We start from the raw sequence: 17,077 nt of genomic DNA, 5'->3' as shown, positions 1-17,077 counted from the left end.
CTATGACGTCACGCTGAGCAGTGGAGTACCCCTTTAAAGGGGTATTCCAGGAAAAAAATAAATTTTTTAAATCAACTGGCTCCAGAAAGTTAAACAGATTTGTAAATTACTTCTATTAAAAAAATCTTTATCCTTCCAATAATTATCAGCTGCTGAAGTTGAGTTGTTCTTTTCTGTCTGGCAACAGTGCTCTCTGCTGACATCTCTGCTTGTCTCAGGAACTGCACAGAGTAGAAGAGGTTTGCTATGGGGATTTGCTTCTACTCTGGACAGTTCCCGAGACACGTTTCCTCAGAGAGCACTTAGACAGAAAAAGAACAACTCAACTTCATCAGCTCATAAGTACTGAAAGATTTTTTAATAGAAGTAATTTACAAATCTATTTAACTTTCTGGAGCCAGTTGATATATAAAAAAAGTTTTTTCCTGGATAACCCCTTTAAATCTCAATAGGACATGATGTAAAAATAAGTTGTACATTGTATCAGTCCACTGCTCAGTACTCATTTTTAGCCCAGTTTGCCCATTTAAAAAAAAAAAAAAAGAAATAAATGATTGCACAACCCCTTTTGTGATTTACAGTCTAGTCTATTAAATATGATGTCCTTAGTGCAGATCTAGTGCGTAAAAGAAATATTCTAACATCAGTAGATTTTAGCTTTAGATTTACACTATAGACACTTGATTCAATATCTGTACCTGACCTATAAACAACAGACCTACAGGTCTACATTACTGTTTTGCGTGTAGATTGTATCCATATATTATAACATGACTGAATACACAGACTTTATATCTTTGGCCTAGTGCTATTAAAGAACAATACACACAAAAATCCTCAATGCTATTAGGTGTCCATGATTATGTTGTAAATTTTGGGTACGATAAACATCCAATGTAGCAATAAAGTAATAGAGAAAACCCACAGATCCCATATGATAATGAATTTAGGGGTCTTAGACTTGGGGCCCTATTAGACAAGCAGACCAATGCCCGATAAAAGCGCCCACCTAGTAGATTGCCAATTATTTATTGAGCCTTTTACTTGGCTCGGTGATGATGCGGCTCTTCCCCTACATCATGGGGAGATAAGCAGCTGACCAACAATTTTAGGGCCACGTAATCTCAGTGAACAGCGGATGAGCATGCAATTGTTTGTTCATTGGCTGATCGCTGGGTCTTTTGCGCAGAGCAGTGGTCTTCAAACTGTGGCCCTGAAGACGTTGACAGCTATCCGGATATTACTGTATAGGAGTTGTATTATTACAATATCTGGAGAGCCAGTTTGGAGACCACTGGCACATAGCAATAATCATCGTATTAGGCTGATAATCTCCATGCATTATAATATTTTGATTTAATAACACTGTCTTTAGTATCTTACAGCTTGCAAGTTTCAATCATTTCATGATAGGACTAAATTTGTTGGATCACATATATACTATAAAATAAAGTAAATTGTGTGTGATGGCGTCCGTCCTTTGTGTATGCCAAGCTTCATATTTTGATTTAAAAGGGACCACAAATGACATTACACCCACAAAGTTATGTAGCTGTAATGAACTAGAAGATGAATTATTAAAGGGGTATTCTAGGGAAATCAACTAATCATCTAAAGACAGGATAGTGGATAAGTGTCCAATTGTGGGGAGTCCGACTGTTGGGCCCCTCCGTTATCTCCTGTATGGGGCCCAGCAACTCACCCATCCTCAAGAGCACTCTGGCCCCAACTGGTGATTGACTGAGTGGGCTGTCACTCCTTCTTGTCTCAGAGTGTGGGGCTGGAGAGTTCCAAGGATGGGTAAGTTGCCAGGCCACGAACAGGAGATCTCAGAGGTCCCAGCGGTCTAACCCCCCCACACACGCACAATGATACACTATGTTGAATTTGCCTAAATACCCCTTTAAGCTCATTCAGTCAGTCCATAGAAGGGCAGTGAATTTATATGTGTTTGGGAGGGCAGGAGAAACAGTGGTCTGCAGATTGAGCATTCAGCCAGCCACACGAATGGCCACCATAAACATAAATAAATGACCAGAAAAGCCATGCACAAACTGCAACACATTAAGCCCTATAATACGACTATAATACATCCTTTCATGTTCTGTCTCCTAATGTACAGATTTTAGCATTGCTATCTTTCTTTGGTTTGTATAAACACAGTAATAAACCTGCCAGACAAAACAAACTACTGCCCTCATACGGACAACAATAACATAAACACGATGGCCATGATTTATCTCAGCTCTCAGCTTGGGCTAAACATTTAATGCTTTGTAGTTTTCTTCTTTGACAAAACAAATGGAGGAATTCTAAAACAAATAAGAGATATCAGTCTGCCCGATCAGGCATAAAAGGTTCCATTACATTACATGAAGAGTAATCTACAAGGCCAATAGGCACCATGATTGTTTGCGTCTTATCTTCAGTGGATATATATATATATATATATATAAATTTATATATATATGAAGAGCTATGTAACTGTGTGGCCATAACAACAAGATATATTTTAATCAAGCTGTTTAGGTCACAAGTTTACATATAGTACATTAAAAAGGGTACTCCACTGGCCAGCGTTTGTAAGTAAATGTTCCGAACTCTGTTTTTGCGCTGCGGGGGTCGGCCATGCCCCCGGTGACATCACGGCCATGCCCCCTCAATGCAAGTCTATGGGAGAGGGCATGATGGCCGTAACGCCTCCTCCCATAGACTTGCATTGAGTGGGGTGTTGTGTATGTGGCATAGTTGGGCACAAACTTGGTAGTTGACATAGTACTTCAAATCCGGAGCTAGATATAGCTGTATAATAGTCAATGATAATGATCTTATGCTTCAGGCTGTGTGTAGATCATACTGGTGAAGTCTACCACTCATTTTTACATTAAAAAGGGCTCTATAGGGAGCTTAAACCCTGTTACTGAAGCTCTGACATAATGGCATTTTATTAGTGGAAATTCAAAATGGCTAACATTTCCCAATTTTCTACGGCCAAAAAACATAATGAGATGAAAACAAAGGTCCACATATACAATAGTAGAAAGTCAGCCGACCATGTAAATGGTGTCAGGATCAGCCACCTATCTAATGTATATAGGGGCTTCCTGACTCTCCCAATTTCCAGGAGGTAAGTCGCTGACATTGTTGTCTGGCAGCGGCTTACTCCCTTCTCCCCATTCACAACACACATTTGGATGAACATTGCTAGAGACAGCTTCTGACCATCAGCTATTAAAGGGGTGATCAAGGACTGGAATATAGCTGTTTACTTCCAAAAAGAGTGGCACTCTTGTACGCAGCTTTTCGGTACTTGTTTATAAGGAGGTTTGGGCCAACTAGGCCCTGGGGAAACTTTAAGCATCATAAAGACAATTAACCCTTCATCACTCTGTATGTAAATAAGAAAATAAAATCATATGTATGAAAACAAGTAGTTAAGTGCCTGCTGGGTGTTCCTTCACCAGGGAAGTGTACAGAGTCCCAGCTGTATCCCTTCCAAACCCCCTGTTCTTGACTGACACCTCTAGTGGTCTCATCCTTTCCAGAAGCATCAATTATGACTCGAGGGGAAAACATAGCGGCTGAGAGATCTTGGCACTTTACTGGTAAGGGAACACCGGGCAGACAAAAAACCAAAACCCTAATCTGCAAAAACACACCCAAACATTTTTCTATGTGGTTAGTGTGTGGAGTTGCATTTATGATCATGTAATAGTTTTTGACTTTCATGTTAAGTTACTTTAAAGGGGTACTCCGGCCCTGAGACATCTTATCCCTTATCCAAAGGATAGGGGATAAGATGTCTCACCACTGTCTTCTGCCGCTGGGGACCCCCGCAATCTTGTATTCGCCACCCACCTGTTTGAGCTGCAGGCCGCGGTGCCAGCTCACAAACAGCCCGGTGGGGACCACGGGGCCGGAGTATAGTGACGTCACCCCCGCTATTCAAGTCTATAAGAAGGGGGCGTGACTGTCGCAGAACCTGCTCCTGAGACAAACAACAGAGCTGGACAGCCTGTTGCACAATAGACACCAATGGGTCCCATTGACTTTGAATGAGGTATGTAGTTTTGAGTAAAAAACTGACCTGCACTATTTTTTTTTTCTCTGCTCAACTCCCATCATGTCAATGGAATCTGCATGCAGAGCTCCAAACACAGATCTAAACAAGGCTTAAGGAGATAAATAGCTGGGACCAGAGAATTTTAACACAACTGGGTTCCTCCTGTTGATCACACAGGCACAAGGAAGCCATCATGAACTGGATGTCATGGAGTCTTTATGGAAGACAATCCATTAGCTAAGTGCCTTCAGAGGAGCTATAGGTTGTATGAGAATTGCGTAATGTGCTACTGTTTGCTTCTTGAAATGCCTTGAGCTGCTACATCAAATATTCCTTTGTCACCAAAACAAAAAATTATGATTTTACAACTTGAAAAAATATATAAAAATAACAATAATAAAAATAAATCCCTGTACCAAGATCCTCTGTTCTGATGGATTCATTGTAAAGTAAACTTCAAATTTGAGCAGCAGAGAAAACCATTGGACGCCACTGTTCATGTGTTATTACAGACAAGAACATGAACGTTTATATTTCTATTCTTTGTATGTTTTTTAAGGATGTGAAGTGACTATCACAAAATGTTCTACTAAAATGTTTCGGTTTCGTACAAGACATAAGGGACAACAACCGAGTAGTTAGTATGTCTCTCGATTAAACTACATGGAACAGGCAAATCATAAGGGGAGGTGGGGTCTTCACAGTGGGAATTTAGCATAGAAAATGTTATGGGTGAAGGGAAGGGATTAGTCTTGAAATATGTATGGTTTTCCATAGGTAAAGCAGAAGCCCTTATCATCATGTGAGGTCTAATATAACTAAGGGATTAGTAATGTACCGTATTTATCGGCATATAACACACACTTTTAAAACTTAAATTCAAGGCAAAAAGTCTGCCTGCGTGTTATATGCCTATAAATCTTTTTGTCACTGATTTAAAGCGGCCGCAGCAGTGGCTGCTTGTTAAGGATTAGCAGCCTGGCCGCAGCCACTTTAAATCAGTGACCAGCGCGCGGCTCCCGCTTTTCTTTTCATTTGATTTTCCTCCCTTTCCCCCTGCTTTTTATTGTATTGGGGTTTTTTTTATCTTCCTTATCTAGCTGCACTCAGCAGGCCAGGTCCGGTGTCAGGTCTTGCGGGCTGCAGTCAGTGAAGCAGGATGAGTGACGTCCTCTGCTAGCTCCGCGGCACAGAATCAGGGACGTCACTCATCATTCAATGCTGCTGCCGCTGTGACTATTCTAAGGTGGCTGCGGTTGGGCTGCTGAAGTTAAACAAGCAGCCGGCGCTGCGGCCACACTGACCAGCGGCGGCTGCAGCGAATGATAAGTGACGTCCCTGATGCTGTGCAGCCGGCAGAGGACATCACTCATCCTGCTTCACTGACCGCAGCCTGCAAGACCCGACGCCGGACCTGGCCGGCCGAGCGCGGCTAGGTAAGGAAGATGGGGAAAAATATATATATATATATATAAAAAACAGGGGGGGAAAGGGGATGCTGAGAGGGGGCATGATGAAAAGGGGGCATGATGAGAGTGGGGCATGATGAGAAGGGGGCATGATGAGAGGAGGGCATGATGAGACATGGGTGGGGGAATGATAAGACACTGGGGGAATGAGGGTAAGGGTAAGGGGGGGGATGGGTGTAAATGTGACACAGGGGCTGATATAAGGGGAGGAATGATGTGGCACTGGAAGGGGGGAACAAACTGAAGTTCAGGCGAAATCAAAGTTAGAGGGATGATATGGAATTTAGTCTCTCATTTATCTTATATATATATTTTTTTTTACTTAAATTTCTCTATTAAAATGCTAGTTGAAACCCCTGTTTCACCCTGCTTTTCTTGTCAAGCAATAAAGAAGCACCTGCATAGAACCTGGTGAGTATTCTTCTTGATACAATATTCCACTGTCTGCTTAATAGCATGGTAGCACCCACAGAGGACCTCCAGCGGCTTCTAGGGGCCGTGTCAGTCTCCAACACCTCAGCACAATCCACCGAACGCTGGCCGAGTGGTGCCCAGTGTCTCCATGTAAACAACTGAAAATAGGAGACACTCACTGCATCATGTGCTCAATGTAGATTTATTGATCTTCGTGCAGTACAATGCAGCGGGACCAACATAGGACGCCACAAGCAGAGCTGTAGTGACAGCGGATTTTTCACACCAGGTTGGTGTTTCATCAGACACTTTTCATATTTCATCTACAACTTGTTTATCTATACATTTTGCGGAGGACTGAGCACCCCGTTTGTGCCTCCAAGCCTCCCGGTGGTATCCCTGAAAGTTATTGGTGCATGTATGTAACGCGGGAACGTCCTGGTTGAAACGCCCTGGTAGCGCCGACTGCTGTGGCTATTGACGTTACTTGTAAAAAAATGCCTTATCTAAAAATAACTTTCCAAACACATTGTTGTTTTTTTTCTTCGCACAACATAATTCTGGTTCAGATCAGGTTTCAAGTTTGAATTTGAAACAGTTTAGATTTACTGTAATTACAATGATAAAATGAAACCACTATATATTTCCAACTCAAATATTTTCTTCTGCAAATTCATCTCCGGAGCCATCAATGACTTCCTAGAATAGTGACCCCGCTGTCTACACAATGGATGTGCTCACAGGTAGTTATTCTCCAATGCATAGAGGACCACAAATGGCACAAAGCAGGAACTAACAAGGGGACGACCAGTCATTGTCCAAGCTGGGGAAACATGGACCAGTACAGGTCTATGGGTTTTGTATTCGAAAGGGTTTAAATGCCCTTTTATAGTGGCTGAAGATCCAGAAATGATGTTTGTATGAACATTTCTTCAGCTGTTCATTGGTATGTAAACACACCTATCATTAGTATTCAAATATATTAATTTGTTACCCAATCAGATTGTATACTAAAAATGCTAGTTGGTCAGCAGCACATCTATACAGGGCATGTGATGCAACATAAGGTGAACAGTCTAGGTACCAAAGGATCACATAGATAATCATTTACCCATCATGTAGTGTGCATCGGCTCACAAAAAGAATGCTGATGGGTCAAACGGTGCTTGTAACAGGCAAATAAAAAAAGTAGAGTCCTTAGTAGAGTTATCTGGAACCCAGCTTGCATCCTACAACAGGCCACAGTATTTCTCCAAATACTGAAGCAGCACTAGACCTACTCAAATGTCTTTAACTAACAGCTGTTCAGAGAAAAGTCATGCACTCCTGTCAAAATGGCACCATTGGCAAAATGTTCAATTTCCCTGAACCTATATTCTGTTGGTTTAAAATTTGTTGACTTTAAATGGTAAACCTGAAAATATTACGCACAAGTTCAATGCAAAAGCAAGAAAGCACAAAAGTGACTCCCAGGGTTCTTAAAGGGGTACTCCGGTGAAAAATTATATATTTTTTTTAAATAAACTGGTGCCAGAACATTAAACAGATTTGTAAATGACTTCTATTTAAAAATATTAATCCTTACAGTACGTATCAGCAGCTGTATGCTCCAGAGGAAGTTCTTTTCTTTTTAAATTTCTTTTCTGTCTGACCACAGTGCTCTCTGCTGACACCTCTGTCTTTCTCAGGAACTGTCAAGAGCCGGAGCAAATCCCCATAGCAAACCTATCCTGCTCTGGACAGTTAACACGGACAGAGGTGTCAGCAGAGAGCACTGTGTTCTGACAGAAAATACATTTAAAAAGAAAATAACTTCTTGTGGAGTATACAGCAGCTTATAAGTATTGGAAGGGTTAAGATTTTTAAATAGAAGCAATTTACAAATCTGTTTAACGTTCTGGCACCAGTTGATTCACTGGAGTACCCCTTTAAATTTGCATTTTAGATTTCTGACAAACCGGTTGGTGCAGCAGAAGCTTTATTGATTTTCCATATAGAGATCAATGATTTATTTCCTTGATGGATGTCTACAGGGAAAAGAAGCAAAACACTGCAGCTCTGTGGGAATGATCAGCTAACTGGTAATGGTGGACGTTTAGATTTACAAGGGGGCATCTCTAAGAAGATCTGTGGTAGTGCAGCTACATATTAAAGAGACTGATTTCAGCAGTGTTTGATATTTACATGTGGGCCACATTAGGAAAAGGTCTACCAAGATACAAAGAAATGTATAGGGTGGCAAAACTTCATCTGTTATATTACTTTATCCTCCTGGTAATATAACAACACAGCTGATCAGTATGAGCCAAGTATTAATGTGGGTATTAATGTGGCAGAAAACCATAAGGGCGCATGTACATCCCGTTTTGTGCTTCTGAGACACAGATCTGTCAGAAGAAGCTCAGAATCGTCTGCCAACATATCTGTGTTCGGATCAGCACAGACTCTATTCAATCCAATGGCCTGAACAGAGTCACCTAGTAACTCCAGTTGGGTCATTTTCTGACTGCATCCTATTTTTGGCTGGAACTGAAAAACATTTGCCGCGTTTTTCAATCTGAGCGAGAAGTCAGATATGGTCAGAAAATTACCCAAACTAAGCAACTGGGTGACTCCGTTTATGTCATAGGATTAAATAGTGTCCGTGCACAAATACAACTCCAGCGGATATAAGCTTCAAAAATCATATCTGCGCCATGGAAGCACAAAATTTGATCTCCCTTAAAGAGAGACAAACGTAAGACATACAAACTTCTCTGCATTGTACACATCTCATCAGCATTGTATGAATTTATACCTTGCACAGAAGAAAACTACGGCACTCGATCCGGATGCAATCAAGATTATTTATTCCCACTTGAGGTATACAGACATGTCGGGAGGGGGAGAAGAGACGGGACGGCGTCCGTTTCGCAGATCACTCTGCTTCTGCCGGTCCCTACCGTAGGTAGGGACCGGCAGAAGCAGAGTGATCTGCGAAACGGACGTCGTAGGTAGGGACCGGCAGAATTAGAGTGATCTGCGAAACGGACGTCATAGGTAGGGACCGGCAGAAGCAGAGGGATCTGCGAATTGGACAACGTAGGTAGGGACCGGCAGAAGCAGAGTGATCTTCGAAACGGACGTCGTAGGTAGGGACCGGCAGAATTAGAGTGATCTGCGAAACGGACGTCGTAGGTAGGGACCGGCAGAAGCAGAGTGATCTGCGAATTGGACAACGTAGGTAGGGACCGGCAGAAGCAGAGTGATCTGCGAAACAGACGTCGTCCCGTCTCTTCTCTCCCTCCCGACATGTCTGTATACCTCAAGCGGGAATAAATAATCTTGATTGCATCCGTATCGAGTGCCGTGGTTTTCTTCTGTGCAAGGTATGATTTCTGAAGCTACGTCTCTTCACCACTGAGCACCGGGTAGGAGCAAGTAAAAAACTGAGCACTAGCAAGCCTTATGGTGGTGTAGAGGAAGTTAGGCAGTGCCGACTGTATACTTCTTGTGGACTTTGTTGCATTGTATGAATTTAGCTGTATGTCTTAACTAAAAGTCCCTATAAGATATTCTCCATCCCTTCCTTTTCACATGCCAACCCGCTAACCCTCTTCACCTGATGTATGAACATTTAAAATTTTTACAAAAACCGCTTCACAATATCATAATTTTTGGCTTTCACCATATTCCTTTATACTATATGTACCAATATTCATGTTAAGAAACATTAACTACTTTCCTGTGGTTTTCGGAAAATCCTTGTTTCCAGACTATGAACAGGACCCTATTCTATTCGACAGTTCATTGTAGCCGATGGCAATACATTCAATCTTATGCAAAACTGACTTTGCATCCTGGGTCAATATATTGAATTCCTAGATAATGGCATAATGGAATGTCATGAACAAGTATGATATCTTACACAACATCAGAGCACCGAACTACCATTGTTTTTTTTGTTTTGTTTTTTCAACTCACCCACTAGTATTTATATTCTCTTTTGAAAAAATATATATTTATTCTTGAAAAACATATGCTACTCTGTAGTGTAAGCACAATACTGCATACATTTCCATTAAGAGTCAAAAGGACAGGTTCCCCACAATAAATAAGTGGGAGTTAATAAAAAAAAAAAAATCTATTTGCACGGTGTCAAACACTTTGACCTACATTGTTAAGGTATAGATGCAAAATTGATGGTGCAATAACATAATGCCTCTTAATTCACACGTCTGAGCCTCTTCAATGACTCGGAGTAACAGATTGTTATTTTAGTACCCAACATTCTTTGTACAGTTCATGAGAAATGCCAGATCACATGCAAGTGGCACAGGCCCTCTAAAGACATTTTCTTCTCAAGTGCTTCTGGGACGGGAGCCCATCCGGTAATCATAGCTTTCTTCTGATAAGAGCGGGGCGCATTCATTCATGACCATAACAATCTCTTCATGTTGACTTGGCAGAGAAGCCATAAATGTAAAAAAAAAAATACAAAAGCATTTTCTATCATGACCAAGATATTGGTGATTGGATACAATGATTAAAACTGGGTAAACAACAAAAAAAAAGGGATTGTAAAGTTCTTCTCTCTTTTTAAAACCAGCATCAAATATTTCACTTTAGGTCCAGGTCTACTGTTCACATTAGGGAAGCCTGCAGACTGATGTCTTGTGACCATATGAGGGAGGCCACAGCTCCCATGTCAGCACAACTTAAAATCCTGCAGGTAAGAAACAGTGCTGAAACAGCAGGCATCTGGCGCTATTGCTTTTTCATGTTCATCCCATAATGGAGTGCACTGGAGATTTATGGTGATGGTGAGTGTTTTTTTTTTTTTTACTTATCGGAACAGTCCAAACTCCAGGACAGCTGACTGCTTTATACCTTCTATATCTTTCCTATGGAACCCAGCAACAGACCTGCTCATGACTTCACCTCCTCACAGTCCTGGTCAGTGGAAAGATCCACATCTGATAGTCCAACGTCTACCGCCATGATTAGCGATATATCAGAGTCACTGCTGATTGCTGGCTCTTGTTCACCTACAGGAAGGAAACAGTCTTGTTAATGGAGGATAACTTACATATAAAGTAATAAAACATAGAATATTCCTTACAAATACCTGAAACTGTATCAGAGAATCAGGATAAACTACATAACATATTACAGACATGTAAATTCTGCAATCTTGGTGCAGCTTCTACCTTGAATATAGAGCATTTCTCGAATGTTCAGGCACAGAGCAGAACGTAATGAAAGGTGTAATGCAATTGAACTCCTGTTTTACTAAAGTTTCAGCATGTTAGTCACTACACCTTAATGTAATTCCGACAACACTTACAATGATGCCGCTAAATACACTCACAATTAAATTGGTGCATTTCTGCTCTTCATAATTCACTGTAAATTGTATTGTTGTGGCTTATAACAGATTTTTGAAGGCTAAGTAAATGTAAAAAATATGCATTAACCATAATCTTTCTCTACAGGGCCTATTGGTAGAGAAGGGGGGTCTCCCATCTTATTGGAGCGTAATATGGATGCCCTGATTTACAGAGGTCCATTCTAGATATATGGTAAAGGGGTTTTTCCGTCTTGGTTAATGGCTCCTTGGCCTTCTCAATCCTGCTTGCGGCTGCTTTTCAGCAATCATCCCATTTATCATCACAGACAAGATTACAATGAAAGGTAACGCTCGATAAACCACTGACAATAGGAAATGGTCACAACTCCTCTTCTCCCTACCCTCTGCAAAGGTCACAGTGCACGTCTAGAACACTCTACCATAAAAGGCAATAGGATCAGCTCCAGTCTACAGTTTTCAATGCTCATATGGCTGATGTAAAGCATACTTTCGAAATGCTGTAAAAAGAACAGCAGCTTAAAACAAGATGGCCATTCCCATAATCATACACAGAAAACAAAATAAAGAAAAAAAAATTACAAAAAAGAGAACATGGTTTTAATTTGTAAAAAGATCTAGGTAATGCATTATCTAAGCTAACTTTGTCATGGAAACAGTCATTATTGCACAATACTCATAGTTTTAATATCAGTTCCATTAGTTCACAAAGTAAAAATGTGACCAGGAAAGCATTGGAGTCAAGTTCATGTATAAATAGAAGAAATGTGGCTACTACATTCATTCAAGTGTAAAGGTCAGTCAAAGATATTATATTTTTTGTAAGTGTATAAGCAACTTTAAAACTTTTTGTAACGGCAGCTAAACAGAAGCCCCTCCCATCTTAAACAGATGTTGTGACGCTGCACCCGAGCACAATAGCTGTGCATGGGCAATAGCATAGCTGCATTGTCTCTTCTGTTATCTATGCAGTGTATCTCTAAATAGCAATACCAGAGGCCGTAGGTGTTGCCAGAGATAGAAAGCATTCAGTATGGCATCTGGTAAAGCTATTAGATAACACAAGATAACATGGGAACAGCCTGCTACTGCCCGTGGTCAGCTGAGTACAGGCAGCAAGGGATGACACAGCCACCCCTCCACTGTATTATCTATTGCCTATTCCCAATAGCTTTACCAGATACCTCTTTTTCTGGCACTGGTTACCGCATCTGGTATTGGGAACTGCCCATACATAGCTACTGTGTACAGGCGCAGCATCCAATCGCCTGTTCAGAATTGACAAGGGTGCCTATTTAGCATGAGTTTTCTCAATGAAGGGGCCAGAATAGGCTAATTTAAATAAATGACAAAAAAGTCTTCAAATCATTTTGATTTTTTTAAATAAAGAAAATGAATAATTTTGATGAAAGCTACACTTTAAGGGACTATTCAGTCACATGATGAATGTGATGTAGGTGTAGAGCATGTTATAAAAAGCATCTATATACAGTCACAGATATAACAGAGCTGTCGTAATTTAACAATTTTAGCTAAACATATCGGTTTTCCTGTCACTCTCAATGATACCACATTCCAAGTCACAAGCTGCCCTACACTACATCTGCATTCTGAACTCTGTAGACAATGCTAGGAAAATGGGCCATTTCTGTAACATGTTTGCTTTCACTGAGCAAGCCAGGAAAGAAAAGGGTTAATAGTTACCTTGGTGAGGCTGATGGCTGATTGCACAATATGGATGCACAGCATTTTCCTTTGTTGATCATCTCTAAGGGAACAGTGTTAACAAGCTGGGAGAATTCAACTAATCATACTCACTCTGAGTTGTACCTAGTACCCCGATGAGGTGCTGCATTAGCACCCCCTCCTGCATGGGTGTGTCCATGACCTTCTTCCAGGCAAAAGTTAATCTCAGGAGGTAGCTTTGTCAGTAGGTAGGCACCTAGGCAAGTAGCTATATAGCTAGGTAGTTAGTTAGGTAGGTAGGTAGCTATGCTGGTAGGATGGTAGTCAAGTAGCTAGGTAGATAAGTAGGTAGGTAGCTAAGTAGGTAGGTATCCAGGTAAGTAACTATGTTGATAGGTAGGTAGCTAGGTATGTAAGTAAGTAGCTATGTAGTCGGTAGTCAGGTAGCTGTCAGTTAGCTTTCTATGTGGGTAGCCAGCTAGCTATGTAGGTAGGTAGGTAGCCAGGAAGCTAGGTAGGAAGTTGGTAGCAAGATAGGTAGCTATGTAGATAGGTAGCAGGTAGGTAGCAAGCCCCACCACAGCAATCCTTTATCACAGTACAGCCTGGTTTCTTCTTTCTTTCCCCACAGTGCAGGCGCCAATGAGGGACATCAAATTATAGTTATGCCACTGATCATACTGGGTATTTTTTTTCACTGCTGGGATGCCATGGCAGCTGGAAATGCATGTGTATGGGATGGTGGCAGAGGAGACTGAACTATCTGTTGGCCAACAGCTATTACCTGTGTATGTACCAGCTTTACTGCTAAGAGTAATGATTCCCATTTATTTCAATGGCAGGTTTTCACAAATTTTTATTAGAACAGAAAAACTTTTCTAAACGGACATCTGAATGCACTCTGCTATAGCTTTTAAATACCTCTTTGTATTCTTTTACTTCCTAAATAATCCCTATAGTATGAAGTACATGTTCATAGGGCAATATGTTCACTGTCTAAAAACAACTATTATGTTAACATATTGTAAGGAGCCCCTTTTCAGACATATGCCACATATAAATCAGAGAGGAGACTGGAGACAGATGCAAGACAGATGTGCGTGTAGGAGTCAAATGGAAAGAACAACAAGTACATATTTAGCATAACTGTGCTCAAGTGGGATACATGACTAAGATTTGCATCGGTTGAAAAGCATTTTCACCTAAAATCAGCCTCACAAATAAGATCTCTTTCCCCCCAATTTATAGAAATGTCCATAAACATTGGGCCATAGTGCCCCCCAATCCTTTTATTGGTGACAATGTGTATAAGAACAATGAAGGATTGGACATTGAATTTCAACAGGTTGTTATGTTCCCCTGACACTATGGCTGCTAGACTTGGCAACATATCTTTTCTCTCTTTATTGGGTGGGTCAGGAGTGAATGGCCAGCACTAGTTATGTTCTTTTTCCTAAATGTATTAAAGGGGCACTGGGTGCGGGCTTTGATGTCATGGCCATGCCCCCTCAATGCAAGTCTACGGGAGGGAGTGGAGACTGCCATGACACCTCCAATAGACTTGCATTGAGGGGGCATGGTCGTGACATCACAAGGGGCGTGGTCGTGACTTCACGACCCCCGCAGCCCGCACCCAGCGTTTGGAACAAAATGTTCAGAATGCTGGGGCAGTGGAGTACCCCTTTAAGGAAGTGTCTGCCATTAGTTTTATTGCGTTAGATAGTGAATACTTTTACTTTACGATTTCTTTTTTTCTTATCCAGATCAACACGTGTAAATATTAAAATGACGAGAACTGATTTAGAACTTCTATAAAGAGTAATGTATTTATTACTAGAATAGCACCACTGAGTTTCAGGAGTGTTACAGTAACATTTCACATTCTACATAACTGTCCTGTTACAGCAGATTTTAGGCACCCCAGTGTGTGAAGACTTCGGACGTGTATATAAAGCTCATCTCTAATCCGCACTTGTCATAGTCTATTCTTGCAAGTGTTCCATACGTTAGAAAATTGTACAGTATAATCTCCCTGTAGAGAGCTGTGAACAATAAACTTTTTTATACTGCCCACACACACTAAAGAGCAGTGATAATGCATATGGCAATACATTAGTTAAAGGGGTTATCCAGGAATAGAAAAAAAGAGCTAATTTCTTTGGGTGTGGTTCTGCAGCTCAGTTCCACTGAAGTTTTTTTTTTATTTTTTTTAAAGAAATTAGCTATGTTTTTATATTTCTGGATAACTCCTTTAATATTCATATGGAAATGTTTCTGTACTGTATCAGAATTAGACATGTGTGATAATATAATGGTTAACAATTCTTTTCCACTCGCAAAAATATTCAGCATGAAAACTGACCGGCAATGCATTCAATCCAGAGCATGTCATTCTGAAATATTAAAGAGGTTATCCCCCATAAGGTGATTTTAGTACATACCTGGCAGACAGTAATGGACATGCTTAAGAAGGATCTGCGCTTGTCTTGGGGCTAAATGGCTATGTTGTGAGATTACCATAATACTGTGGCTATCTTTTTGTGAACTGGCATTTCCTTTTTGAGTTTTCTTCTTTTTCCTAAAAATCCCATAATTACATTTCCACCCTCCCACACATCAGCCACCCCACCCATTGCAACATAAATGAGCTGCATCCATTCAAAAGACCTGTGGTTTTCAATCAGGGTGCCTACAGCTGTTGCATTAGTTGCAGATTGATCCCTCCACCCGTTGAAGCAGACAGGCTCCCTGTCATCAGCTGACTAGTGAGTCGGCCGCATTGCAACCTGGGAAAAATCTGAGACAACAGTCATTTTGTATGCTGTTAAAAATAAATATCGGAGTGAAAATCACAGAAGAATTGTGAGAAAACCATCACACACAGGTACAGACACTATATTATGAACTACACTAACTTTACAGCCCCTGTAGCATAATCAAATAAAAAAAATTCCTTTAATAGTTGTGTTTTGCAGATGTTGCTGTGTAGTACTGTAGATCTGCAGCAATGTCTGCAATACATGGTGCATATTTCCCAGCAGAAGGCTTATTGCATTTCAGGAAAATGTGTCAAAAGCTTTTGCCAGAAAGAATGCTTTCTTGTAACACACTAGACTGTTGTAAATTTCTGTCTGAAAAGGGGACATGTCAGTATTGTGTCTAAATTTAATGGGAACCTTTCAGGTCACTGGGGCCTCATACACAAGCCCAGGGACCTGGAAGGTTGTTTTTAGAGTGATGGTTTCTTCCTGCACTCAGGCTGTCAATCGACACTGTCTTTGCAGCAGAGGGTGAGGCAAGCTTTGTTTTCAGTTCTCTGTGGCACTGCAGAGGACTGAGAACAGCCTTGGAACGCTGTTAAGTCAATGGGCCGGTGTGTGAGGCCCAAGGGACCTGGCAGGTTCCCTTTAAGACACAGAATTGAGCGATCACTGAATGATAATGGTCTTTAATTTTTGTCCTAGATAAAAGAAGACTATAATAAAGATGGTCTAAACAATTTGTACAATAGGATATTTTTTTGCTCATGATGGACAATTTCCTTGTGCATCCAATTAGAGGATATGACAAATTTATTATGTGCCATGTACCAGAATAAATACAATATCTCACATAAGTGATTACACTCCTCAATTCTTTGTAAATATTTTATTACATCTGCCAACACTGAAGAAATGACACTGTGCTTCAACGTAAAGTAGTGAGTGCACAGCCTGTATAAAAGTGTTTAACCCCTTACTGTTACAAAACATGAATAATCTTCCCTAATAAAAGTTTATTTCACCTATTTCTCATTTTTTGAATAAAATAATGTAAACAGAAAATAAACATATGTGGTATGATCACTGCGTATGTAAATGCCTTAATAAAAGTTAATTCAATCACATGGTCAATGTATACATAAAAAAAATACCAAAGTCCAGAATTGGGTATTTTTGCTCAATTCATATACATGAAAATTTTTTATAAAAATTGGTCATAAATCCCTGTAAATGGATAAATAAAGGAGTTATAGGGGTCAGAAGAGGACAATTTTGAGCATATTCATTTTCATACAAAAAGTTATAATTTTTTAAAAGAAGTAAAACAAAATCAAAC

The 17,077-nt window shown here is 40.5% G+C and overlaps 1 protein-coding gene across 2 annotated transcripts in view; it reads right to left on the bottom strand.

The window, feature by feature from the left end:
* Window positions 1-8,826: 8,826 nt before the first annotated feature.
* The window catches only part of RNF150 (ring finger protein 150), a 168,500-nt gene continuing 160,249 nt past the window's right edge, over window positions 8,827-17,077 (bottom strand). The window contains exon 7 of one of the 2 annotated variants that reach the window (XM_056562913.1): window positions 8,827-10,973. In XM_056562913.1, coding sequence (XP_056418888.1) covers window positions 10,855-10,973 — 119 coding nt within the window. In that variant the 3' untranslated portion in view covers window positions 8,827-10,854. The remainder of the gene's footprint in view (window positions 10,974-17,077) is intronic. The other variant, XR_008890682.1, reaches the window with a different exon arrangement.

Source organism: Hyla sarda, chromosome 1 (assembly GCF_029499605.1).
Source record: "Hyla sarda isolate aHylSar1 chromosome 1, aHylSar1.hap1, whole genome shotgun sequence".
Taxonomy (NCBI): Eukaryota; Metazoa; Chordata; class Amphibia; order Anura; family Hylidae; genus Hyla; species Hyla sarda.
This window is presented reverse-complemented; position numbering and strand designations above follow the sequence as displayed.